This window comes from Typopeltis vanoorti, chromosome 22, assembly GCF_054136105.1.
Source record: "Typopeltis vanoorti isolate ZY-2024b chromosome 22, IOZ_Tvanoo_1.0, whole genome shotgun sequence".
Lineage (NCBI taxonomy): Eukaryota > Metazoa > Arthropoda > Arachnida > Uropygi > Thelyphonidae > Typopeltis > Typopeltis vanoorti.
The window spans coordinates 25,549,444-25,561,834 of record NC_143570.1 but is presented as its reverse complement, the minus strand read 5'-3'; the positions used below and the strand labels follow the sequence as shown (position 1 = coordinate 25,561,834).

Genomic DNA, 12,391 nt, shown 5'->3' with positions numbered 1-12,391 from the left:
CAAGTTTTGTTTCAGTATAGAACACAGGTAGCTTCCTTTTTGATGAATTGATTTAAAAATTGTAGCCAGGAACTAAGGGAAGGTAGCATTATGACATTGAAAAATTATTCTTATGTGTCATCACTGTACTCGTGTAGGAATGAATTTAACATTCATTGAAATTTTTATTTTTTTACTATAAGTTTAGTACTGGATACTTTAGAATCAACTTCTTAGAAATATTTAATTACTACTTTCGTTCATCACGAAAGTCTTCATCTGCAGATTTAAAAAGGACTAACGAATGATTCGATGTCCAACACCATCTAATAATAAAAATCAAGGTCTCGGCTTTGGTTATATATATTGATCAAACACCAACGTGCAAATGAATTGGTTTTTGAGAGAAGTTACACAGCATAGTATCGCATCGAGTCAAACATCTCGATGCCATAATCAACTGTTCTCCCGTGTTCAAAGTAAGTTTTTCATTTACAAATTCTGTTAAAATATCTTCAATGTGTAAAAAAAAAGTACGAAACTAGCGTTGAAATAAACTTCGAAGAAGTTTTCCTTTCTTGAGCGATTTATTTCAAATCAAGGAAACCAACTCAAATGTTACTATTCTAAGCTTCGGTTTTCAGTTAAGAGTTCAGTAAGTATAAGTACGGAATTTTCTTCAGAATTTCATTTGTTTTAGTGAAATGGAAACTTAACTTGTAGGCTATAAATGAACAGATGAAAGTTAGTCTGATATTGATCCTTTCAAAAGTTCGAAGTCTAAATTTGAACTTGACTGCTTTGACTATTCACATTAAATTAAACAGAAGCAATTAACAAGTGATTGTGAAGTCACTCGGGATAATTTATAACAGCTTTATCCTGCGTATATCTAAAACAGTAAATAAAAAGCATGCTGAGGAGATCAGACAACTAATTTCGAAGCAAAAAAAAAACTTTACGTATAGTATTTTATATATTAGTGTATATATAATTTTTGGCCTTGTCAAGGGCATCTTCAGTATAACTTTCAAATTGAACAAGAATCGAAACCGGTATATTCAATGACAGCTACGAACTGCACGTTCATGATGTATAGCGTGCTACCTTAATTAAATTATATTAAGGTCCTAATAAAATTTGATAAATAGAAATTTAAATTTCTGGAATTTGTAAAAAAAAAAACTATTACCCACACGAGGGATAATTTAAGTCCATAGTTTGTATTTAGATTCGGTTATGTATATATAGACGAAGACCTGGGTTCGATTTGATTTCCGTCAGTGACGTGAGAAACCTTTTTTATCTGGTCTTTCGACTAAAGGTGAGTTAGCCGCTGGCGAGGTTTAAGGTTTTTCATCCCCAAGAACAGGCAAACTGGCCCAGTGTACACTTCTACAGACAAAAAAAAAAAAAAAAAAAATACCCCCCACGAATGTCTGGCTCTGCAACAAGTAGGGGATGGGTTAACGCGCATAAGGTAGCATCATGTAAACAGGCCGACCCCAAAAAGATCGGAAAAAGACATGAGAGGAAGTTTGTATTTAGATTCGGTCGATGTAGCAAACTCTCACAATCTTTGTAGAAATGTTCCAAGTGATTACTTTCACGAAGAAGTGTAATTTTCTTCCAAAGTACTCGGTGGCTGGTGGTGATAGCGTGCTCGGCAAGTTCCAATTGCTCTGGCTCATAGAACTTAATGAGTTCCAATTGCTCTGGCTCATAGAACTTAATGAGTTCCAATTGCTCTGGCTCATAGAACTTAATGAGTTCCAATTGCTCTGGCTCATAGAACTTAATGAGTTCCAATTGCTCTGGCTCATAGAACTTAATGAGTTCCAATTGCTCTGGCTCATAGAACTTAATGAGTTCCAATTGCTCTGGCTCATAGAACTTAATGAGTTCCAATTGCTCTGGCTCATAGAACTTAATGAGTTCCAATTGCTCTGGCTCATAGAACTTAATGAGTTCCAATTGCTCTGGCTCATAGAACTTAATGAGTTCCAATTGCTCTGGCTCATAGAACTTAATGAGTTCCAATTGCTCTGGCTCATAGAACTTAATGAGTTCCAATTGCTCTGGCTCATAGAACTTAATGAGTTCCAATTGCTCTGGCTCATAGAACTTAATGAGTTCCAATTGCTCTGGCTCATAGAACTTAATGAGTTCCAATTGCTCTGGCTCATAGAACTTAATGAGTTCCAATTGCTCTGGCTCATAGAACTTAATGAGTTCCAATTGCTCTGGCTCATAGAACTTAATGAGTTCCAATTGCTCTGGCTCATAGAACTTAATGAGTTCCAATTGCTCTGGCTCATAGAACTTAATGAGTTCCAATTGCTCTGGCTCATAGAACTTAATGAGTTCCAATTGCTCTGGCTCATAGAACTTAATGAGTTCCAATTGCTCTGGCTCATAGAACTTAATGAGTTCCAATTGCTCTGGCTCATAGAACTTAATGAGTTCCAATTGCTCTGGCTCATAGAACTTAATGAGTTCCAATTGCTCTGGCTCATAGAACTTAATGAGTTCCAATTGCTCTGGCTCATAGAACTTAATGAGTTCCAATTGCTCTGGCTCATAGAACTTAATGAGTTCCAATTGCTCTGGCTCATAGAACTTAATGTAGTCTAGATGCTCATCACAGCTGCAGATTTGCCTGTTTGGCCAAGATGCGATGATCCCCACTGGCAAGGAACCTGATACACTCCCAGGGTGGGCTAAAGGAACTTTAGCCGAATCTAGAAAAATAGATATTTTGTTCATATGACGGGAGAACATTTGTACGCAAACAGATCTAAGTAGTTTAGTTATATCTTCCGAGACACCTTTAACATAAGGAATGGTCACAAGACGGACCACTTATCGCTATTTCGATGAGAGGCGGTGACAAGGAAACTATCTTGTCGACATGATTCGGTAAAACTATTAGGAAGGTGTACTTGATTGATGTGATTTCTTGAGAGAGATGAAGCATTAGTAGATTCCATCAGATTGCTTTTTTATTCTCTTTTAACTGAAGAGTTACGATGGTAAAGGGCGTTGATCTTTTTTTTGTAGTGTGTACAGGACCCATGCCAAATCGCAAAAACATCAACACATCGGTACCATAAATATGAAAGAAAACTACCTACTTACGTGTGCTCTCACTTTGTTAGTCAAGGTTATTTTAAAATATGAAGTAGCCAGAATGAATGACAGTCAACTACGCTGACAATATCTGCCTGAAATTCTTGCTTGAGAAAGTTAAGTATTTCATCTAAAACATTTGTGAATAAGAATATAATATCCAGGCTGAAAACGAGATCACCTGGACAAAGCTAAGTAATTTCATTATTAAATACTTGAGACTAAATTGATCCCACAGATGAAATTTCTGAATATGTAGACAGTATTGCAAGATCAAAATATGCAGTACAATACTCCGCCAATACAAAAAGCAGAACATAGTTTAATCACAACCATTCGTTAGAATTACAAAGATGTTGGGGCTTAAAACAACTTAGCAGATTTGACGTTCCTATGAATAAAAACTGAGTCCAACTGAAACCCTTAAAGTGTCTTTCAGATCCAAATCAAGGTAGAATTCAAATCCAGGTCTTTTATTCGAAACTCACGACTGGTTGCAGAGGCACTTTCAGGTATCTATGATAAATGCATCGTGAGTAAAGTATTATCATACTTATTCTTGAATTCATTCGCACTGCTTGCACTCAACATCCAATGGCAATCCATTACAATCGCGCACCACCCTCTGAGAGAAAAATCTAGCCGCCCCCCCTTCCTGACAGCATTCTCAATTTCAAGTCCTTTCTCCACCCTCAATAAAATGAAATTCCATCTACTGAAATCCTGTATGATCCCCTTCAGACGTTTGTAAATCTCAAACATCAATATCATCCCTCCTGTTGGCTTGTGTGCAGTCTACAAATTCCCAATCTATCTTAATCAGTATTCCACAATTCTGATATCACTTTTGACACTATCAGAATCGGTATAGAAACCAGGAGACCATACATGCGCGCAATAGTCCAAGTGAGGTCTTATCAAGGCCTTGTTAAGAGGCAAAAATGATTTCATTTTTAAATGCCAAGGTTCGTTTCAGCATTGCAATTATTCTCTGCAGTCTTTGCTATATATATATATATATATATATATAGCCCTTGAACTTCAACTTCCAGTCTAAAACTAAGATCACTAACCTGATCAGTTTCTTGTGACATATCCCACCAAAACATATATATGACATTGTATATCACAAAAGTGCATGACTTTTCATTTACTGACATCATCCATTTTCCCTACGCCCACAATTCCAGCCTATTCAAATCATTCTGCGAGTACTGCATATTTTAGTAGCACTCCTGATGATTACTCTTCCTATCTTTGCATCATCAGCAAAGATGTACGTCGCCTGTCAAATCCTTACCAAGATCATTAATATACAGATTGAATAACAACGGACCAAGGACTGATCCTTGCGGTACACCACTTTTTTTTTTTAATTGGTCTTTGTACAAGTGTTTCACCCTATGGCTGTTTCTAGTTATCATTGTAGTCATTCTCTGGTGACCAGGGGCTCGCCAGTAGTGTCCTGCGCCTGTGTGCAAAACTTTAGTTGGCGCCCCTATTTCTCCCTCCAATAAAAATCACTTAAAAAAAAAAACGTTTTTTTTAAAAGTATTTCATCCTCTTTGGCGTCTTTACTATTCTGGCGCCTGTGTGCGTCTCACACATTGCACATATGGCCGGCGCTCCCCTGCTGGGGCAATACTATGCAACCAGTGTGGTCTGTAGGGCCCTCAAGGAAAGAATTTTTATATCCTTCTGCGTAAGTCCAAGCTGTTTTAAGTCATAACTATCTGCACTCCATACGCCATGTAAAGAGATGATGGCGCTAGTAAACCTCGGAGTTGCTCCATGCTCCTCCCGTACGTATCTTACTAACTAGATCTTGGTTATTTTTATAATAGTTTACTTATGGCTATAGGGCGCCCTATTCCCACCACCTGTGCATCAACAACCCAAACGTCATCTCTTTTAATCACTAAGTCTGGCTTACGCAAATCCGCGGAGATCCTATAATAATGTGGTCCCACATCAGTCTCCCAACCTTTGTTCTTATAGTGGTTGTTTAGAATGAAGACCATGGCATCATGCCTTCGTACACGGACCCCATGCGTGCGGAAGCAAAACTGGGCTATATGAGGCAATGTCTCACTGTAGTGGCAGCCAGCCCTACAGTTGGAGTCGTCACTACCCCTCGAGCTGTGCGGGATCGAGTAGGCAGGGCATTGATCCTCGTCCTGATAGTCAATATACTCGAATCCAGGGAGGAGTCTGGTGCCATCCCTTACCCCCAATCATGCTGGGAAGGCACCAGATATGACTCTTTTAAAGGAGCACCATCTACAGAACAGTGCAACAGAGATACCCATCTCTTGTGTTCTGCGGGTGCTGACTTGATTAAAGTACCTTGATAATGGGACCAGCCTTCAGGCCGCCTAAAGTCTTGTATGAATGAGCTATAGAAAGCCTCTCTGCAGATGGGGGAAGAAGATAGTTCTAACTGCGCGAATCTTGACAACCGCAGGCGTGGGATCAGCCATCTAAGTGATGTAACCCCGAGCCACCCTTAAACCTTGCAGACAGATCCCGCGTATACCACTTTGATATTTGACAGTCAGCAATCTTCTTATCCATGCCAATAGTTTATATATAATATAATACAATCCCATATTCTCCAATTTATGCAACAATTTTTTATTTCTGTACCTTACTTTAATTTCATTACCTTAGTAAACCCAAAAGCGCGTGTAGCTCAGTGGGTGTGGCGTTTGCCCACCACGGCGCTTAGCCGCACGAAGGAAGACCTGATTTCGAGTCTAGTTGGCGACTAGAGGAAATTTTTCTAAACATTTTTTCGACTGGTTCCCTAGTTAGTTGATCTCGTTTGCACGCTTTTCCGGGAGAAAAAACCCGCTTGCACGAGCAAGCGGGTTTTTTTTCTCTCGGAAACTCGGGTTTTACGTCCCGTAAACTCAAGAAAATCGACCGTAGAACCCACATTATTTCAGACATTAAAAATACGAGTGTTAGGATTAGGGACCACGAGATGGCGGTACCTGTAGAGCTGTCTCTCTTCCCTGCGTGCTGCTTAATTAGTGAGAGCCTTGGGCCAGCTATCTCTGATTGGGTACCAGTGGAGATTGAACTGCCCACGCAGTCTCCAAAAAGTTAGATAGGGCTAAAAAACTGCCTCGCCTACTCCCTGTATATACGGAAATAAAAAGGCGTTAGCTGATTTTTTTTTTATTAGTAAACCCATGCAAAGTATAGTTTCTCTGCCAACCCATTTCTGAATGGAGCCCTAACCAATTTTTCCAAAATCTTCACCACCCAGAGATATGCTAATAGGTTCGATAGTCGGATACATCAGTCATTGTACCACCCTTGTGCTACGTGATTATCATACATTCTTTCCACTCCTGTAGAATCTTCCCTGTTCTGAAATTCAAATTATATCAGTTGGTATATATATATATATACGAAGCCCTTTGGTCCGAAAGATCTGGTTTCGATTCCCGTCCATGATGCGAGGAACCTTTATCTGGTCTCTTTTGACTAAAGATGAGTTAGTCAGTCTCATATGGAGATTTATTTTCACCCAGAAACTTTAGTCCCTCAGAAGAGGCAACCCCGTACCGTGAACACACGGATCTACATTCATAAAATATATAATTCCTCAATTACGAGGGCTTAATCACTCGTACGAGACAGTTGGACTTCCCATACGAATAAATAAGTTGCATTTCTTCTGCAATTATGCTAAATACAATCCAATAGAATTCTCTTGGATTGTATTTAGCTTGCTGAGCCAGTTTTTCATACTCAGCTTTCCAAACAGTTGTGACTTGTGGTCTGCAGCTTATAATTTTCATAACGGAAATCATCCTTATACACACAGTATTCCCTCCATATCGTTTTCATACGAATCTTAGGATTAATAAATAGAATAGCAGTGAAAGGGATGCGTAATCTATTTATTCTTCCATGTACTGTTCATATTCCTTCCCATTCAACAAATGCTACCCCCCGAAGCCAGCATATTCCACAGGTGATCATAATTTCTTGCTTTGTAGTCCAGCATGAACTTTTCTGAACGGACCATTCATGTATCCACTTCAAGTTGATACTAGATGACTGCCATCAAATAGAGGCAGAAGAGTTACAGTTCTAAAATCTTCTGTTATAATCAGATCGAACACTGATCTTGAGGAAGTTTTCTCACAACAGCTTAATAAATTGTTGCATTCTTCACGAGATTTCACAGCTACCCAATCAATGTATAATTAATGTCCCCATTATGTTTGTTCGTTTCTCACCCATCTTTCTTTGGTAATGCATTTGTCACTACCAACCGATCCATCAGGTCTGCAACATCACCACTGTATTTGACTTGCACTTGCTAGACTCACCTCATACGAGATTGCTTCAAACTCACTGCTACATGAAAAATGGTTACTAATATTGCGGCCATGGGTTTCAACTCTAACTAGATTCAAGTCATCTAATAGCATTTTGCAGCATCCCCACCCCCTCCTCTCCATGCCTCCTAAAAATACTGAACTCTTTGCACTCGATACCAGTTAGTACGTACGTTTGCTTCTTATAGCAAAGGTCCCAGTAATGCTTACAATGAGGTCCCAATATGTTAACTAAGCAACTCTATTCCTGTCTGATGCTTCTAGCATCAGTATACAGACAATTTACTTGTATGACAGTATACTCATCTCTGTAGTCTGCAGGACGTTTGACAGATCTGTTCTTATCTAGTGTCTTAGTTATGTAAAATATACTTTGTACATATTTTAGCCAATAATCTCGTTTATACAATTTCAAATGGAAATTATAGCATAACATGTTAAGACAATTTGCATCCGGATTTTTTCCCTTTTGGGGGGGAGGGGGGGGGATAGAGCTGAGCTGCATTTTTTTTTAGTAAATGCTTTAAGTGAGGTTCTCACTTGCTAATAGTTGACTCTGGCATTCAAGTGATTTTTTTTAAAATTTACTTTCGGCCCTTCGATTGCATCATTATCCGAAGTGGTCTGATAATAACATAGCACTACTGGTAGCGTATGTTTAAGTTTTCACCAAAGAAAGCTTGGACGAACCTAAATTCTCATTTTGCGAATTAGTGTACACCTAAAGATAGTTATAACAGTTTAGGGTGGATCTAACTTTACTCAGTTTAAACACGGGGAAAAAAGGCAATTTAGGTTCAAAGATTAAACATTTTTAGGGATATTCAATCTTACAATAGCAACGGAAAACATTCTTTTGTTGACAACCGCATGTGTTCTTGTTCTCCATGTTGCTCGGGAAATTTGACTTCGTTTAAGAAGTTTGAAATGCTTTAATCGATTGTGGACATTTCGCTCCGATTCCATTTAGACTGAGGCCGTTGGTGCTTTAGCAGTTGTATATTTCACAAATTAAAGACAACATAATATGCCCAAATATTTATTGATCCATTAAAATCATGACTTAAAAAATTAAAATATTAAGACATTGAAGTTATTAGGGTCCAATCCTGTACTGTGGTAGCAGATCCATTTACTTTTTCATATCCAGTTTCACATATGGAGAAATTGGTTCGTCTTCTACGCCAAGGAGAATGTCCACGGAAGATGAAGACGAACTATCAGTCATTTCCACTTCCTCAAAGGAGCTGCCTGATGGGTGCTTAACTTTCATGCATGCCTTCTCATCCACTTCAATGTCAGATGGAGCATCAGCAATCAGCTCGCTTGGAAAGCTGCAGTTTGCTTCGTCACCAGGGATGACGAGATTCTCACTTTTGTATTCTGGAGCCTGGTCTGTGAGAAAATGTTTACCATCGCCCTTCTGTCCACTGTTGGAAGTGGAATGCTCTCCTGATGATTCCATAGGACAGTCTTCATTCTGAGGATCTTCGGCATGGGCATACGTGTAAAATATCTTCGGAGGATCTGTAAAACAAAAATAAGGACAAGACGTTAAATATTAAACATGTTTTTAAATATTAAAGACAATGTACTGCAACTAAAAAAAAACTTTTTCCCCTGTCTAACCCTTCCCTACCCTCCGATGATAAAGAAATTTTAACAGAACTAATTTTCAGTCTTGAACAGACTGACTGGTTTGAGAAAGTTGCTATGCTGTAGAGAGTTAGATTAACATGTACAGTAACGATAACTACCGTACATGAAGAACATCACATTAGGCAATTGTTTGGCCTAATTTTGCCACTACAGATGGTTCGAATGAGACCAGTTTAACAGATTCAAAATACCAGATTCATCCAGCCGTTGTACAATTTGTAAAATGCCGACTGTCAACTGGAATCATTTTGGCAATAAAAATAATTCCAATTGAATCCGTAGCCGAGTCATGCACATCCCACCAAGCCAGAATAAAGTTTATTACTGTTTGAGAAATTTGTCTACGTTTTTGTTTACAAGATGAAAAGATCGAAACCAGTTAGGATGGTTCAACATTCAAGATTCCTAATACCAATGTCCAAAATAACTTTAGTACAATAGGTGCTGCTTCTGCCTTTTTCGAAATATTAATTCACGAGGTGTTAATTTATGAAACGTTGCTTAAGCAATCCTTGTTATCAGATGTACAAGGATTATAAAACATTAAGAATAAAAGTACTGTTTTTTGATAAGCAAATTGATGTTATTAGATCATGGGCAGAAAACAAGTTTTTACTTGTGTTATATAGACGTTCTTACAGAACGTGGTATTTTACTGTTGAATTTTGAATCTGAGAAAGAGGTGATACGTATTCCAACAGGAAAATTCATCCTGGTTTTTGAAATTTATTAAAAAGATCCCTTACAACTGGCATGGATACCTACCACTATCTTAGGAGTAACTGCAGCTTTTAAACATTGATTACTTGGGCAATTCAAATAGTATGGAATTGAACTAATGAGGCAAGTTCGTACTGCAGAATTGTTTTTTTCAAATTCAGTTTTCAAGCCTACTTAAGCTTAGAAGGTAAAGAAATATTCCTATTATTTATCACTCAACGTTCTATTAGGATGCCCATCTATAATAATTCTTAATGCGATTCCCTCAATTAACATGCGCTATGCCAGCAGGACAGAAGTTAGCAATGCTAAGTGCATAACAGAAATGTCGGCAATTAAGGCAAGCTACTTAAAGCTAGTATGAACACGTTGATGGATATGATCAGTTACAAGGTAAGAATACTTAGCAAGCCTTTTTGGCGACAACCCTTCCAAATTGATTAGTAGAATGAACTACTGTTCCCTGCGTAGTTTGGAATTACAACCAAGAAAGTAAGTTTGTTTAGTGTCTTCAACTGTTTTCTGCTGGGTGGAGGGATCGAATACAAGTTTGTGAGAAAAAACTTACCACTTCCTTATATCAAACAAGTTCTCTAATCACAGTTCCTTCTTTTCATTAAGAAAAGGATTTAATCTTTAGGGATCATTGCAATACTATTCTGACTAAATTCCGAGTTCTTTTAATCTTGGAAAAAGATTCCAATGGCTTGCCCTTTAAACTTCGAAATCAGGCAGTCCTCACAAGCGCGATCTAACCTGCAGTAGAACCATGATCTGTGCAGATCGCTACTGTAAATGCATTTGTTTTCCTTCGTGCACTATCACACGACTATGCACAGGGAACATCAATACCTAAGGATGATTTATGTTTAATTCCTTTTTCTTAAGCCTCGGTTATGTGCACTACCTTGAGATTTGCATCTTTACATTTACGGAGAGTGGGAACAGTGTGGCTAAGAATCCTACACTACCAACGAAGTTCGGCGAGGCAGTTGCAGCTAAAAAAATAAGCTGCGCGGGGGGGGGGGGGGAGAAAGCCTCTATTAAATCTCCGAGAAATTAGAAGTTACTAACTTGTTATTCTTCCGATTTTTAAATCCCGTGCGTTTTATTCAAACAGTTCCGTGTGGAAGTAGCAACGATTCCATCGATCTTAAACAACTCAAATAACATGCGGTTTTGGTTATTTGTAGGACTACAGAACCAATAGCATGATACAGAATTAAATAAAGACGGATTGGAAGCTGAATTCCGATTCGCAGCCAAATTTAGGCTTGCAACAAGACTTGTACCAGCCCGTTAGCTAATATGAATTAAAGTCCACTCGTACTTTGTTTCTAAAAACAAAGTAGTCACAGTGTAAGATTATCGATTTACACAATTTCATTTCTAAGAAGACCCCCCCCATTTAGGACATTCAAATTCTCTTTGTCAAAGCGTCAGCAAAACTAAAAGTCAACTTTAATTGTAAACGATATACGAGCCTTTGCACTACGCTAAAAAAACTCCATTAGTTTCGTCTTTTATACCCTTTCCACTTTTCATAAATACTAATCCAATAGTAAAAACCACACAAGTTGAATTGCAGATAATCTCATCTAGTCGACTTGCAACATTTCATCTGACGGGCACTCCAACAACGATCATACAAGAATCAAATAATCTTTAAATCAAGAATGTAATAAGCATCCACAATCGAGGGTTCTCGAAAGAACAGGCCATATCGTTGTAAATGTAAAAATTTTGAATACCTTAACATTACGATGTTTCTAGAAACAATTCTGCATGCTTAACAGCTCTAGACACATTCTCAGTACTTACGCTCTACCTCCATGTCTTCCTTAGTTGGAGTATTGGCCATTAATACTGGGGGATTAGAGGTGTTATGTTAAAATCTAAATGTTAAAAAAACGTACTTATGCTGTTAAAGTGGGATGTTATATAATGTTTAACTAAAAGTTTAATGAGATCTGATTCGAGAGTAACACGTTGAGAATAGCCTTTAAAAAAACGGCTGAAGAAGAGGTGGAGGGAAAAATACTTAAAGCTTTACGTTAAGTGTTGAAGCGGGGAGGGAAGTGATACTACTTCTGCGTTTTGTATCCCGAACCATTCTAGATATCGCAACTATAGAGTTTGGGTTTTGAGTTTAGGTTCCGATTCTTCTTGAAGTAAACAGCATTTCGTTTTTGTCACACAAATATCGCAAACTAATGAGCGTGAAATGGTCGCCATTAATTTCTTTTAAAATATATCCAATAGACAATCAGTTTGCAGAACAGGCATACAAAACACGAAGTCTTGATTAATATTCGTAACTTGTGAATATGGTAGCAACAATAGATTTCGAAGACCACAGATATCATCTGTGGTACGAAAGTCATTGAGAAATAAAGCGAATATGCTTTTTGGGATTACTGACGAAGCAACTAAGCTATGAAAAAATTTGCCAGATGAAAAAAAGCTAACTTTCTGGGATGAAAACCCACCGCATCCATTTGAGACTAACCCGCTTTTAGTTGTAAAGTTCTTATATAGATTTTCTT

At 38.1% G+C, this 12,391-nt stretch overlaps 1 protein-coding gene across 1 annotated transcript; it reads right to left on the bottom strand.

Annotated features, from left to right (window-relative positions):
• Positions 1 to 8,583: 8,583 nt before the first annotated feature.
• LOC150094240 (uncharacterized) lies at positions 8,584 to 11,719 on the bottom strand. The gene is made up of 2 exons (XM_090411883.1): positions 11,667 to 11,719; positions 8,584 to 8,993 (listed from the first exon to the last, which is right to left on the bottom strand). The coding sequence occupies exons 1-2, from the start codon at positions 11,704 to 11,706 to the stop codon at positions 8,599 to 8,601; spliced, it is 435 nt and encodes a 144-aa protein (XP_090268009.1). The 5' UTR covers positions 11,707 to 11,719; the 3' UTR covers positions 8,584 to 8,598.
• Positions 11,720 to 12,391: the final 672 nt, after the last annotated feature.

Coding starts and splice junctions, on each gene's coding strand:
- LOC150094240 (XM_090411883.1), bottom strand. CDS start 11,706: ATGGCCAATACTCCAACTAAGGAAGACATGGAGGTAGAGC. Junction 8,994..11,666: donor GGAAGACATGGAGGTAGAGC/GTAAGTACTGAG, acceptor TTTGTTTTACAG/ATCCTCCGAAGATATTTTAC.